This window comes from Gobius niger (genome assembly GCF_951799975.1).
Source record: "Gobius niger genome assembly, chromosome: 1".
In the NCBI taxonomy this organism is placed as follows: domain Eukaryota; kingdom Metazoa; phylum Chordata; class Actinopteri; order Gobiiformes; family Gobiidae; genus Gobius; species Gobius niger.
Window position 1 is genome coordinate 62,734,283 of NC_136852.1, and position 13,114 is coordinate 62,747,396.

General features: G+C 38.3%; 3 protein-coding genes across 6 annotated transcripts in view; 2 read left to right on the forward strand and 1 right to left on the reverse strand.

Annotated features, from left to right (window-relative positions):
• The window catches only part of nf2a (NF2, moesin-ezrin-radixin like (MERLIN) tumor suppressor a), a 31,233-nt gene extending 30,554 nt beyond the window's left edge, over window positions 1-679 (reverse strand). For 2 of the 3 annotated variants that reach the window (XM_079565617.1, XM_079565616.1), the window contains exon 1: window positions 232-629. In XM_079565617.1, the coding sequence (XP_079421743.1) occupies window positions 232-345 (114 nt within the window). In that variant the 5' untranslated portion in view covers window positions 346-629. The other variant, XM_079565618.1, reaches the window with a different exon arrangement.
• Window positions 680-1,081: 402 nt separating this feature from the next.
• On the forward strand, window positions 1,082-4,955 carry fbxo21 (F-box protein 21). 2 transcript variants are annotated; one of them, XM_079565644.1, is made up of 12 exons: window positions 1,082-1,332; window positions 1,746-1,881; window positions 1,964-2,073; window positions 2,178-2,299; window positions 2,398-2,544; window positions 2,609-2,745; window positions 2,833-2,969; window positions 3,068-3,247; window positions 3,331-3,463; window positions 3,611-3,801; window positions 3,873-4,030; window positions 4,145-4,955. In XM_079565644.1, the coding sequence occupies exons 1-12, from the start codon at window positions 1,109-1,111 to the stop codon at window positions 4,393-4,395; spliced, it is 1,926 nt and encodes a 641-aa protein (XP_079421770.1). In that variant the 5' UTR covers window positions 1,082-1,108; the 3' UTR covers window positions 4,396-4,955. The 2 variants fall into 2 exon arrangements, with proteins under 2 accessions (XP_079421770.1, XP_079421771.1); XM_079565645.1 differs by having other exon boundaries at window positions 3,071-3,247.
• A 145-nt stretch (window positions 4,956-5,100) lies between these two features.
• Window positions 5,101-12,900, forward strand: tesca (tescalcin a). The gene is made up of 9 exons (XM_079579387.1): window positions 5,101-5,272; window positions 9,741-9,810; window positions 10,051-10,131; window positions 10,776-10,915; window positions 11,547-11,608; window positions 12,235-12,342; window positions 12,425-12,472; window positions 12,561-12,684; window positions 12,790-12,900. Exons 1-8 carry the CDS (start codon window positions 5,209-5,211, stop codon window positions 12,648-12,650), a joined length of 663 nt encoding a protein of 220 aa, XP_079435513.1. The 5' UTR covers window positions 5,101-5,208; the 3' UTR covers window positions 12,651-12,684; window positions 12,790-12,900.
• Window positions 12,901-13,114: the final 214 nt, after the last annotated feature.

Consider the following 13,114-nt stretch of genomic DNA (forward strand, 5'->3'; position numbering starts at 1 on the left):
GCAAAAAAAACTAAAACAAAACTTGAATACAGTGAAGCAAAATGTATTCACTTGGCGCCATCTAGCGTCGAACTTGTATTGTTCCCCTTTTAAAGAATGTGTGATTCGTCTCACAAGTTACTATGGAACATGTTGTAACACTATGTGTGACACAGTAACAGGCTGAACCAAACAAGCACTACATGTACCCTACTGGGCAAAAACATTACAATATGGCAACAACACACGTACCTCACAGTTGAACTCCATGTCTGACTCCATGGTGCATATCCTTACGCTGAAGTTCTTAGCCTGTTTCCTCAAAAGAGAATTAAATCCCATTTTTGCTGCTAAGGCACTTGCCATTATTAAATTTGCTTGAAATACAAAATGATAGTGCGAATGAGATGTGTTGTTTACAATCAATACATTATCTAATACTCGTATTAATAGTAAACGTGAGGCGAAATATGAACCGCATTAAGGACAACTTTTTAACATCAACAAATTTTGGCATTATTTTACATCATCTCAAACCACCTCCCTGTGATATCCTTTTAATACTGTGTTATGACTAAACACAATGCTAACTGCTAACTATAAACTACAGGTTAGTTTGGGACTGAATTAACATCAAACAATGCCATTACGAATTGATAGATACAGCGCAGATGTTTGATTCCTCACGTTGACAAAATAAGAACGATCTAAAAGACCTTAGACGTGAAGTGAACTTTTCACTAAAGTTTTTTTTTGCTAGCTAACTAACTAGAAGATAAGCAGTGTTCAAGTACTGTCAACATTTTGGCAATGTTGGTTATTAACTAAATAAGTTTATACTTATACGTCTATCTGTAACCGACAGATTTGAAATATTACTATTTAGAATCGACCATTACTATTATAATTTTATCTAGCATCGTTTTATTTTATTTTTAACAGTTTTGCTGCATTTATATGGCGCTATTACAACATACAACACATATTTTTTAGCAGTCTTTAAAAGCAACACAACTTCCTTTTCCTTTTCTGAATAACCAATCAGAGGACTTATCTGTCGTGTAGACACGCCCCTTGCGCCATAAAGGGGCGGTACAGAAGAATGAGGTAATCGGGGTAAACAGTAAAGATGGCGACGTCTGTAGCCGTAGAGGGGCAGCCAAGTCTTAACGGGATTTTTTCTGAGTGTCATGCTAAAAAGCTCACCGATTTGCCAACAGAGTTAATTGAACACATCCTTTGTTTTCCCGTTTTAAATCATGTTGACATTTGTTACGTTTCCTGTTGTTGCAAGCGGCTACACGACGTTTGCCATGGAAGGGGGAAGGTCTGGGAACACCAGTACAAACTAAGGTGCTATGGCATTTGCCTTTAGTTTAACCTTCAGTAGTTAATAGCAAAATATCCTCTTTTGCAGCATATTATGCGAAAAAGATCACTATGCATCTACACGTAGGGATTTCATTATTGCTCTATGTCACCATGTTGCTGATGTATCACACATTTGACAAATATCATGCCATCTTCAGCACGGGACATTCCATCAGTGTTGGGAGTTGAACAAAACTGTCAGTGTCAAGTCTGTATTTATTACGCAATAAATTAAATCGGTGACCTTGTAACCAGACACAGTCAAGTGCAGCAGTTTATGCTTAAGCTAACTCTTCACTAAAACTGCGGACTAAATGCTATATACATTGCTTGTCAGTGCTACAGTGGAATAATATATTTAGTCTCAAAATATTTTCTATGTTAAACATCCACAGATGGCCAAGGTTGCAGAGATTTTATCATCAGAATGTGTGCTGTGACTGGCTTAAAGAATACAAGACTCGCCACAGAGTTGGGATACAAATAAGAGGGACAGTGGAATCAATCTCTAAAAGATTCTTCACAGAGGTTGTAAGTAGTAATTTCATTTTTACTGTGTCATATTTTTCTATGCCTTTCGACTTGTAATCTAACTTGGAAATCTGTATTGTAGCCATGTGTAGGGCAGGTATTGGGGGACAGTTTTGCAGAGATTGAGTCCTTAGGAATGCCTAAGCACTTTTGTGAGGATGAGCTCCTCTTCATCCTCAACACCGATAAAAGGTGAGTCAACGCATCAGAGAGCTGTCAGAAAACATCATGCAATCAATGATACACTTCCATAATTTATAATGTCATCTATTTTTGCTGCATTTCATTTTCTCCAGGAAAAGCCTGACCTTGAAGTACTATGCAAGGAAAATTCTATATTTCCTTCGGCAGCAAAATATTCTGCGTAGTTTGAAGACGTTCTTGGAACAGCCTGAAGAACAGCAGTCAGCACTTGAAGGTAAAGCACAATCTAATTTGGTATTTGCTATTGGTATGATAGATAAAATATAATTGTATTAATTATAAGACGTTTATCTTACTTTGTCCTAACCATAGGGGCTGTTCTGGTGGACCAGTATTGTAACCCCCTGGCTGATGTGACACTGGAAGGTATATCAGTGCAGTTTGATGAAATGATAGAGAAAGTCAAGAAAATGTTAAGACTTAAGAATCCTTCCCACCCCAGCCTTCGTTGTGCTCAAGGTTTGTATGCAAAAACATTTGTTATTGTTTATTCTTTAAAATATTCTGAATAATTCCTCTATAGGCACCTGTTTTACTATAGATAACTCTGAACTCCAGAGGCAGATGCTATGGGCTCTAAACTCTGTCTTATATGAGCAGCTTCACTTCAAAGGCAATGAGTTCGATTACTACAATCCTCTGAACTCTTACATTCATCAGGTATTATTGCAGATGTATATTAATATGTAGTAAACTGCATATTGTTATTACTTTAATTACAGGCATGACCTTTTTTTTTTCCCTCAGGTGCTACTACGTCGTACAGGTATTCCTATCAGTCTCTCTGTCCTCTACATGACACTCGCTAACAAGCTGGGTGTCCATTTGGAACCTGTTAACTTTCCCAATCACTTCTTACTGCGCTGGTGCCAAAGACCAGGAGGGTTAGTATATCCACATACAACAGTACCACCGGTGTACAAACACTAATGCTTGCTGTAGTAAATTCAGATCTCAGATCTAGGCCTCTTTTATTACACAGTAGTGAAGACATCTATGACTTTGTGTACATCGATGCCTTTGGAAAAGGAAAGCAGCTGACTGCAAAGGAGTGCGAGTACCTCATTGGCCATCAGGTGTCTGCAGATTACTACAATGCCATTAGCACTACAGAGGTGCTCCTCAGGATGGTGGGAAACCTACTCAACATTGGCAAAAGGGGGTAAACCAAACTTAACTCTAAATCAAGATTTTTTTCCTCATTAGTCAATTAGAAGAAATGTGTAAATAAGATTTTGATTTAAGGGAGGGCAATGAGAAATCGTACCAGCTTTTAAGAGACTCTTTGGACCTCTACCTCACAATCAATCCGGATAATGTGCAGTATCTGCTTCTCCAGGCTCGCCTCTACTTTCACTTGGGAATTTGGCCAGAAAAGGTAAACAATACTACACTAAATACCAACCATTATTATTCTTTTGATAGATATAGAATGATTTCAATGATTTTTCACTCCAAATTATTAAAGTATGATGTTGGTGTGTACATAATTTGTGGTGCATTTGTTGTGTAATGTTCTTCCCAGGTGCTAGACATCCTCCAACATATTCAGGCATTAGACCCCTCTCAGCATGGGGCCGTGGGGTACTTGGTACAACACACTCTGGAACACATTCAGCACAAGAAGCATCCTGTGTCCCCTGAGTTGAAGCGGCGCAGTGCACCAGAACATCTCGAAGTACAGTACTCAGTTGGGCTCATCATGAAACATAAAAGGTTTCCCTTTCATTTTTGAACATTGTGTTTTTGGGCCTAATTTTATTGTAATGGTTTGTGTTTAATTTCAGGTCTGGATATAACTGTGTCATTTATGGCTGGGACCCCAAATGTACTATGAGTCAGGAGTGGATCACAACAATGAGAGTCCACCAGCTGTCCAAAGGCGCCAACCAGCCCTTCTACAATGTTCTTGTGCAGGACGGAACATGTCGCTATGCTGCACAAGGTCAGAGGCTCAGTACAGAGTAAACGTTTAACATTTTAAAGCATTAGCATCTATTTGTCAAGTTCACGATATTCAGCTTATTCATATACTGTGTCAATTGTCCTTTTTACTCAGAGAACCTGGAGCCCCACTCTGCTCCACTGGAAATCGGTCACCCCGAGGTGGGCCGCTACTTCTCAGAGTTTGTCGAAAGTTATTATGTTGCCAATGAAGAACTACAGACGCGTTACCCTGAAGACATGCAGGAAACTCTGGGGAAAGTACATGAGCTTTACCACGGACTCTCACTTGACATGGAGCACCAGGAGCAAGATGTCTGCACTGCAGCCTTGAACCAAAACAACCACTCCAACACTAACATGTAGCAAACAGCAAACATCTGAGTATTTAATAGGCTTGTATACTAAGTACTGCAATCACAATACTTGGCACACTTTCTCCAGCCTTCATACTAACTGCTCTAACAACTTCCATAATGGAAGTTTCATCAAATTAATGGAAACTATCAGTAGGTCCAGAAGACAGCGTATACAAAAGATATTCTCATCATCTCATGTATAGACGAATAAATAAAATGTTTTAATGCTTTCAAACAAGCGTTACTTGAGGAAGTAACAGTATTGCATGGAGCAAGAAGTTAGATCAGCAAAAAGAGAACAAAGTAAAAGGTCCCAGTGTCGTGAATACCTAAAATCCCTAGAGAATGTCCCCTGTGCTCCTCAGCCCTGCACCACTGTAATATCCAAACTTTCAGATGCACAGTGCCACAAGACACCTAAAAACTTTTGAATCATCTTTGGTCAAGGTTTTGTTTTTTTCCCATGTTTTTATTGTGCACTTACATTTTTACCAGCTACATAGCTACATGAGAAACAAGTAGAACATAGAAGAGAAACAAATGAACAAAAGAGTGTTTTATTCATTGTTCCAGCTGAGAAAAAAATAAAACTTTTTTTTTAAAGAAGTGTTTTTGTTTAGTCTTTGATACTCGAAATTCTGACAACATTTAGAGTTGAATTTATTATGTATTGATGAACGTACAACCAGTTCATCTAAGATGCGGATTTAGGACCTTGGGGATGCCAGATGTGTCCACGCAGCGCTCTTGCGTTTTAATGCCAACAACCACCGACGCAGGAAAGATGTTCTGAGTAACTTTACGCACAGTGACAGTAACAATGGGAGCTTCACAGACTCGCTCCGAGCACCCGAGTTATCGTGATCTTTCAGACAAAACGGGATGTAAGTAACTTTACTACGAGTCACTGAAGTTAACTCACTTTAAACTTTGTTGTCTGTCGTTCTCAGTCATGTTGCGACACGGTGTCAATTGCGGCGGTTAGACCATTGTAGTCTATGCATGTAGCACCTTGAAATTAATCTTAACACAACAAGCTCTACTTTACACCCGCTGTTTAGAAGCTACAGTAGCCTACTAGGCCTATTGGATCATTTACACCCATTTGATGAAATGCTTTTGTTCATACTTGTATAGAGCATCTGAGTATTTAATAGGCTTGTATACATATCTATCATAACATTTGACATTGTTTGATTTGATTTACATAGAAATAAAGTTTTAGGTGGAGAATAATTCAACACATGTAGGAAGAGCAGAAGTGCGCATGTTTATTTTTAGGTTGGGCCAAATCTGAGACGCGTGCGCGTGCGGTGGCACGCAGAGCATGTCACACATATTGTCCTAATCCTAGATAAAGCCTTGCTTTATTGATGGGCCGGGCATTGTCTGGTGAGACTTTGAACCGTTTATGGCTCATAACCCACTCATAGTAAGAAAACTTGTATTCCAGTGTTCCTCCCATTATTAAGCCATAGTTTAGTAACAACTATCGCTGTCTGTTGCCTGCTTGTTTCTACTTGACAGTGTTAGGCCATTGGCTAGCTTTTCTAGCGTGAAGTTTTGTTCCAGGAAATCAGAAATACAATTTCTTTGCATATTCTGAAACTGAATAAAACAAAAGGGGTCAAATAAAGTTTCCACATGCAGAAACCCTGCAGTTTTTGAGAAATTCGAGCGTGAAATGGGAACTATTTTCTTCTGGCGCGTATGATTTTAGGGTCACCTGACCTACTTCTGACCAATCGGCGCATCGCGTTGACACCGCAACCCGGAAGTAAACACGCAGCCCAGAGGAGCGCCTTCACTGACAGCGCAGCTGTTAGCTACTATCGTGGAGAAAATCCCGCTTTCTGAAGGCAAACTTTAGATCCTCTGCAGCGAGAACAACTCGAGCAGAGTGGGCAACACTCACGAAGATCGCAAACGAGTGGATTTGGACCATAGACCTGTTATACTCCCTGGACAGCGAGGAAAATGAACTGCAAACTTCTGCGAACTCTTCTTCAAAGATCGTCAGACCTACGCCAGGCAAAGACTCTTAAAACGGCAGCCAGGGGGTTGTCCTACTCGTGAGTACATTCTTATTTATTGTGTAGTATAATGCTAATACAAATAATGCCTGAGGGAGCGACACACGTGCTGTGCCTCACGTTGCATGTATGACCCGAAGAAAATTCGTAGTTTGTTCTCATTCTGGATGTAGTTCCCCATTTGTCTGATTTGCTTTAGAAATTATAATAGCAAATAACTTTACCAGTTAGTTACACCAAAAAGATGTTTAAGCATGTTGACATTTGAACCTATCAAAGTTTGTCAAATGTTGTTGCTATAATAAAGCGCAAACCAATCAAAAAAGTAAATTAAAGAGTGCCACTGTGAACAGCTCTGTTGTTTTTACAGTCTGTGGTTGTTCACTGCAGTAAACTGTGGTTAATAGTTTATTATTGCTGGAATAAGTCTCTTCGGTGTGAGTTGGAATCACTGATCCTTTCAGTCTCTTATTTCACTCCAAAGTCCAATTAAGTCCATGATAAAATGGAGAATATTAGTACAGTTACTTGTACATGATACATAAGGCCTGCCCTACTGCTGTAGTTATTTCTGTTGAATCTGCTTTCTTCATTTTCCAGGACAATTACGTGATGAAAACATGTTGTGGTGGAGCCTGGTCCTGTAAAGCCTCGCCTCACTTCATTTAAAGACTCAACATGAAAGAGTGAGGTATGTATTTATGGGAAGTTCCAGGGCTCGGAACAACTGCATTCACATTGAAAAATGCTGAACATATTCTGCAAACTGCGATCCAACACTTACCTAGAGGCCTTTTTATAGCAATATTCTTAACACGTTTTGAAGACTATCTGACTGAAAATTATAGTAAATATTATATTAATCTAAGCTCTGAATTCTCAGTTTCTGTCCTTTTGGCTCCTCAGATATGGCTTTGATTCTTGACTGTACTTTTTGTTAAAAACCTAAAATGTGCTTTGTCTGTATTTTTACAGTGGGAGAACCTGCCATCTGTGGCCACATACGAGATCTCCTGTGATTGTCTGGAGGACTTTGGACAACAGAGAAATGATCCTGATGAGACTCTGCTAAAGATCATCAATGAACTGCAGAGTCGTCAGAGGCCTCAGATTAGAGGTATGTCATGTATTTTTCTGTTTATCACCGTCTTATAATCAAGTCATGCATTTAGATTTACAGGGATTTATTGGGTTGGTCTAAATTAATATCAGAGAAGTGAGATTTCTTTTTTTCCCCATCAAATTCTAACTTGGGCCTAGAACAAAATGTGTCTGACTCTGTGGCATCTGACCTTGGCCCTTTCTGAAACCGCCTCCTTCCTTTTGCTTCACACTTACACTACTTCTTTGAATTGAACATTAATTTCCTCTTAGAGTTTCAGATTCAGATTGTTCATATGTACACTATATTTTAGCTTCTTAAAACTTGCCAATATTTGGTCTCATTTCTGCTTTCTTTTTCATGATCAAATATCTATATGACTGTAAAATGTGACTCTTGTGAATAAACATGGAACATAAATAGTTTAGTGCATGAGGCTGCTCTCTGAAACACACACCTGTGAGTCGCATCGATGCTTATAAACCACTTCTCCTGCTGCGTGTTCAGCTTAGGACAGACCTTTCCTTCGAGGGAACATGCATTTCCAGTGTTAGTGAGTAGGAAAAGGAAGGAGGATGCGGTTTCAGAAAAGGCACAACAAACCACTCACAGATCCACAATCATCCATTATCATCCCAGACACTAGACTTTATTTTTTAACTAATAATCTACTCATATGGGCCCCAAAACTGTACATACAATGTAATAAAAAAAAAAATTGGTATATAAGGTATTTACCATCAACATACAATAAACTAGTTGTAAATTAAACTTAACGGTACTTTTTGATTTCAGATCGGACAGGCTGATGTCAAGGATTCGAGCTGATTTTCCTCCGATCACCGTCTAATCTGAGAAATAATAGTGAACTTTTGAAACACTGAACGAGGACAGTAATTCAGGAGTTACACTTTACATCAGAAAGAGCCTTTAAAGGACCCTAACGACAAGAACTTTTTAGCCTCCTTGCCTGGATAGAGAGTGCGTTAGAACAGTGGTTCCCAACCTGGGGAGCGGGGGCTCCTGGGACGGCAGGTGGGGCCCAGAGCTTTGTCTGGTCAGAGTGTCAGGTCATACATTTGCACAAGTTAAAATGGTTAAAAATCACAACAGGTGCATAAAACTATCTAATTTCAGAAAATGTGTTTAAAATGCATATTGGTAAATATTTTCAGGTTTTGATTTTTTTATTGTATTTGTTTCGACTGAGGGGGGGCCCCGGGCTGACTACAGCATGCACAGGAGGGGAATCAAGAACAAAGGTTGGGAACCACTGCAGTAGAAGGTCTTATATTGAATGAATTACAAGATCTAACAGGCAAGACTGAAGTCAAGCTTTCGTCCATATGCCAAGATACACTTGATCTACTTCTGATGGTTAAAAACCCCAAAATCACAAAAAATAAAAGAATGTTTGAAACTTATCTGGAGCAATTTGTTATTTATGTTCATAAAATCTAATTTGAAAATGTCATGGGGAAATGGTAGGTCCCATAGTGTGCTTGTTTCAATAGGACGCATATTTCAAAAAAGGCATATTTTCAAAAGTTATTTCTTAAAAACTAGCACTCCTATCCACCTTCTTTTACCACATATTGAATATTTTTAGTATTGTCTTTATGATTGTAAAATTTTAAGTCTGTGGCCTTTACACCTTTTGAAATAACTGGAGTCAAAAATGCCTATAGAGGCTAAAATGTCCATTTTTTCACAAACTTCCCCGCTTTAGGAGCCAATTTCTCATTAACTGCAGGGAGTCTGCGTGTGGAAATTTTTGTGGAAGAAGTTTAACTATTGTACTTGATAAAAATCCAAATAAAAAGTATTTCCTATTTCCTGGAACAAAAGTCATTTTCTAAGCCCTTTCTGAGAGCTAGCCGATGGCCTATGTATAGAGGTGTGCTCTTCATAACAGTGTTATAATCCACGCCACCGAGAGACGATTCAAATCCAGGATAGTATAATGCAAGCCCTGGTGGTAAATATAGTGAGTTAATGATTGAGTGTGGCGTTCAAAATGACATTAAAAGGCCAGAGGCATTGTGTTTGCATTGCCATTAGTCTGATAACACAACAGCTCAGGACACAGTGGTCAAAGCCTGGATGCAAAATCTATGACTCCTGTCAGGTGCACCATCATAGCCCATACATTTTAAAATAGGAGCATAAAATGAGGTAGTCGCCCAGTTGAACTGATGTTTTTGGTTTGGTTTTCAGTTTCATTGGAACAAATTACGAATCTTCATAAGAGATTTAAGCAGCTGAGTGGAGATTCAGAGACTATCAGGTAAAATAGTCACAATACAATGTTTATTATTTAAATGAGTTTTCATTTGAAATATGCCTAAACTGTGTAAGCTTTGATTTGCATTTCTGCAACTGAAACATGCTTGTAGAAAGAGTAAGCCAATGCCCTTATTGAGTGGTCTCCTGATGCACACTAAATGTCACAACAGTCGATGGTCACATGCCATGTTCTCTCTGTAAGTAATACCACATAACGGATATTTGTCTTGTCACACCTTAGCAGAGAAAACCTAAACAGCATACCTGCCCTGACTGACAATCCAATCAAAAAGCAAATCATTGACGCCTTCTTTGATAAAAGGTAGGTGTAAACACATTTCACTGTACCCTGCTATAAGAAACCACAAAACATTTCCAGCTGCAAAGTCTATGTTACCGCAATCGCACTGTCAACTACCTTTCAAATTCATTTTCAGGCATTGTGTTGGAAGGAGATTGCTGCTTAGTTGGCTCCCTAACCACCTGAACTGAAAGAACATGTCCCTTAATGTTGTTAGTCCATAGATCTTACTTAACCTTATTACATTTGAAATGGCTAGTTGATTTAAATGGGAGCTGCAGGGTTGCTATGGCACTATGGCAGACAGGCAGTTCAGTATTCAACAATGCATAATTGCACTGTTGCTTTTTTGGGGGTCTTTGTTAAAGTCAAACCACCACACTGTCATTAGGATATGCTATTGCCATCTGATAGTTTCTATGATATTCTCTCTGAGAGACATACTATTACTATGAGATTACTATGGCTTTAGAATGTTTTTAGGCTACGAGCTCAACTATACTATTTGTTCTACGTATCAGCAACTTCCAATATTACCAACTTTCTACAGAAAAGTCATGATCCAATCAATCTTATTACGTAAAAGCAATCCACTAGATCATCTGGAAATAAAATGGAAAATATGTGCTTCAAGTGAAATATCATGCAGTCTGTTTGTCTTGCAGGAATCAGCATAAAGGCGAAGTAGGGACCTATGGAGAGATTGGCTTTGAGGAGTTCCTTATGGTCATGTCACACTTCCGCCCCCCATCACTGAAAACCTCAGAGGAGGAGAAAAAAGCCATGAGAAAAGAAAAGCTTCGCTGTATGCCATTGACTACTATTACCACATAAACCATATTTTCATCTGTATTTTTATACTCAATAAAAATAGCACACATCAGAGGCACATAGTTCAAAATAACAGACTGGCGACATTATTATATGCATAGCCAGCCATAGAGCAGCTTATACTTCATGGGACACAGATAAGACAATTAACAGTTTAGCATTGTTCTTCATCTATGTCCAAACATCAGACTTTTAAGTGCAGCTACAAGCCAGACAGGTGTAGTTCGGTTATCTGGGCTATTTTATAAGTGCCAGCTAATAATAATTGAAATGTATTTGCAGTGAAGTAGAAAAAGGTGTGACACCGTTGTTTTAGTTTGGCAGGAATAGCTGGATAAACTAGTGAGCAAATTAGCAAAGCACCTAAACAAAGAATCTGGTAGAGTGAGAGAGGCAACTCAAGTTTGTATATGTAACATGAAGAGTATACTATACCATGTGGTTGTAATAAGCTATAAACTGTATGTATGGGAAGCATTCACTTTTCAGTCTTCTTTAAACATTCTATCATAGTAACTTCCTTTAGCTTATTGAAAACATTCCCTAAGAGCAGAACCAGTTCCTTTTGGATTAAATTGTAATGTAATTTCCATTTGTGCCCCCAGTCCTTTTCAACATGCACGACAGTGACAGTGATGGCATGATCAACCTGGAAGAGTACAGAAAAGTAAGTAAGCTCATGTGATTTTGTACTATGGGTTCTGGAAGCATTTACCCTTCCATTTAGTCCTATATATTGTGCGAATTTGATACTGAAAGTGTTCACATTAAAATGCAGACTAAGGCCTAGTATTAATGCTGCAGGAAGCTAAATGAGTTTTTGTCAATACAAGACCTAAAAAATACTAAATTGTGACTAAAACAAGTCAAACAGAAACAAATTAGAATAATCATGACAAACTGAACTTTTGCACTTTGTGGTTACGCATCTTTGTTACGCAATACACAAAAAAAACTCTAAATCTCAGTGGAATGGATGAACTTTGTGCTGGATTTGAATGTTCGTAAAAGTCAGACGATTGAGTGGAATGGTTGTGTAGATGTTGTAAAGGATATTACTCAACTTAAATATCAATGTTTAAATAATTTTAAAAAAAAAAGTTTTTGTTTGTACATAATATGTACAGTATATATTATTTGACATTTAATTTTACATTTGTTGTCAGTGCTGTAGAATATAAATGAATATATTCACAATTTAAACATCGGACTGCTACATAATAGATGTAGGAATTACTTTATAAAACCTCTGTATGTCAAACGGCCATTGTTTATTGTTCATGTTTCTCTCAGGTTGTAGAAGAGCTTTTATCTAAAAGTGGTAATATAGACCTGGAGGCTGCCAAGGCCATAGCAGATGCCGCCATGCTGGAGGTGGCAAGCACAAGTATGCCTGACATGGTAATGCTCTTTTGATTGCATGATTATACTTGCTCAGTTTTATCTGTAAATAAGTAAATATATTGTTTTTAAACTTTCCCAGGCCCCCGACTACTTTTATGAAGGAATCACTTTTGAACATTTTGAACAGGTGCTTGATGCTTCACTTACCTTATTTATGTCAGAATAGATACTTTCTCCTCTTCACATTGCTGATCGAGTCCATCCTTTGTTTACAGATCTTAAGTGGCCTGGAAATGGAGTCAAGGATGCACATCCGCTTTTTAGATGTGGATACTGTCACTATGCGTTGTGATAAAAAACAATAAGCAAGAGACGGGGTCATACTCACAAATGTGCAAGGTAGCACTATATTTGTAACGTTAACGATTACAATACCAAATAGTTAATAAATATGTATCATTGTGAATATTTATTAATTACTCTAATGCTTCTTTTCTATATTAGGATCGCGAGGTGATTGAAGTCTTTCCGACGAACTAACAGTATGGGTTTGTTTTGAGATGAAGCTTGAGTGCCCAAAGAGAACCCATGAAGCCAGTTTGTTGCCAACATGAATACTAAAATAATCATATCAATTTATTTGTTGCAACTTTAAATCTGATTTTGAATTTCGAGACTTGGTGTACATGTTTAATGTGCTATGGCTTTTTACATAATGTCAGGAGCGTGTGTTAACCTGTAATTCATGTACTTTGCTTTGAGGGCTTTCCAGTTCTTCCTCTGCGGGCAGTATGCTCAATCTTTGTACTATGTCCTCTCTCAGATTTGG

Coding starts and splice junctions, on each gene's coding strand:
- fbxo21 (XM_079565644.1), top strand. CDS start 1,109: ATGGCGACGTCTGTAGCCGTAGAGGGGCAGCCAAGTCTTAACGGGATT. Junction 2,545..2,608: donor CAGCCTTCGTTGTGCTCAAG/GTTTGTATGCAA, acceptor ATTCCTCTATAG/GCACCTGTTTTACTATAGAT. Junction 4,031..4,144: donor ATGTCGCTATGCTGCACAAG/GTCAGAGGCTCA, acceptor CTTTTTACTCAG/AGAACCTGGAGCCCCACTCT.
- tesca (XM_079579387.1), top strand. CDS start 5,209: ATGGGAGCTTCACAGACTCGCTCCGAGCACCCGAGTTATCGTGATCTT. Junction 10,916..11,546: donor GAGAAAAGAAAAGCTTCGCT/GTATGCCATTGA, acceptor TTGTGCCCCCAG/TCCTTTTCAACATGCACGAC. Junction 12,343..12,424: donor GCACAAGTATGCCTGACATG/GTAATGCTCTTT, acceptor AAACTTTCCCAG/GCCCCCGACTACTTTTATGA.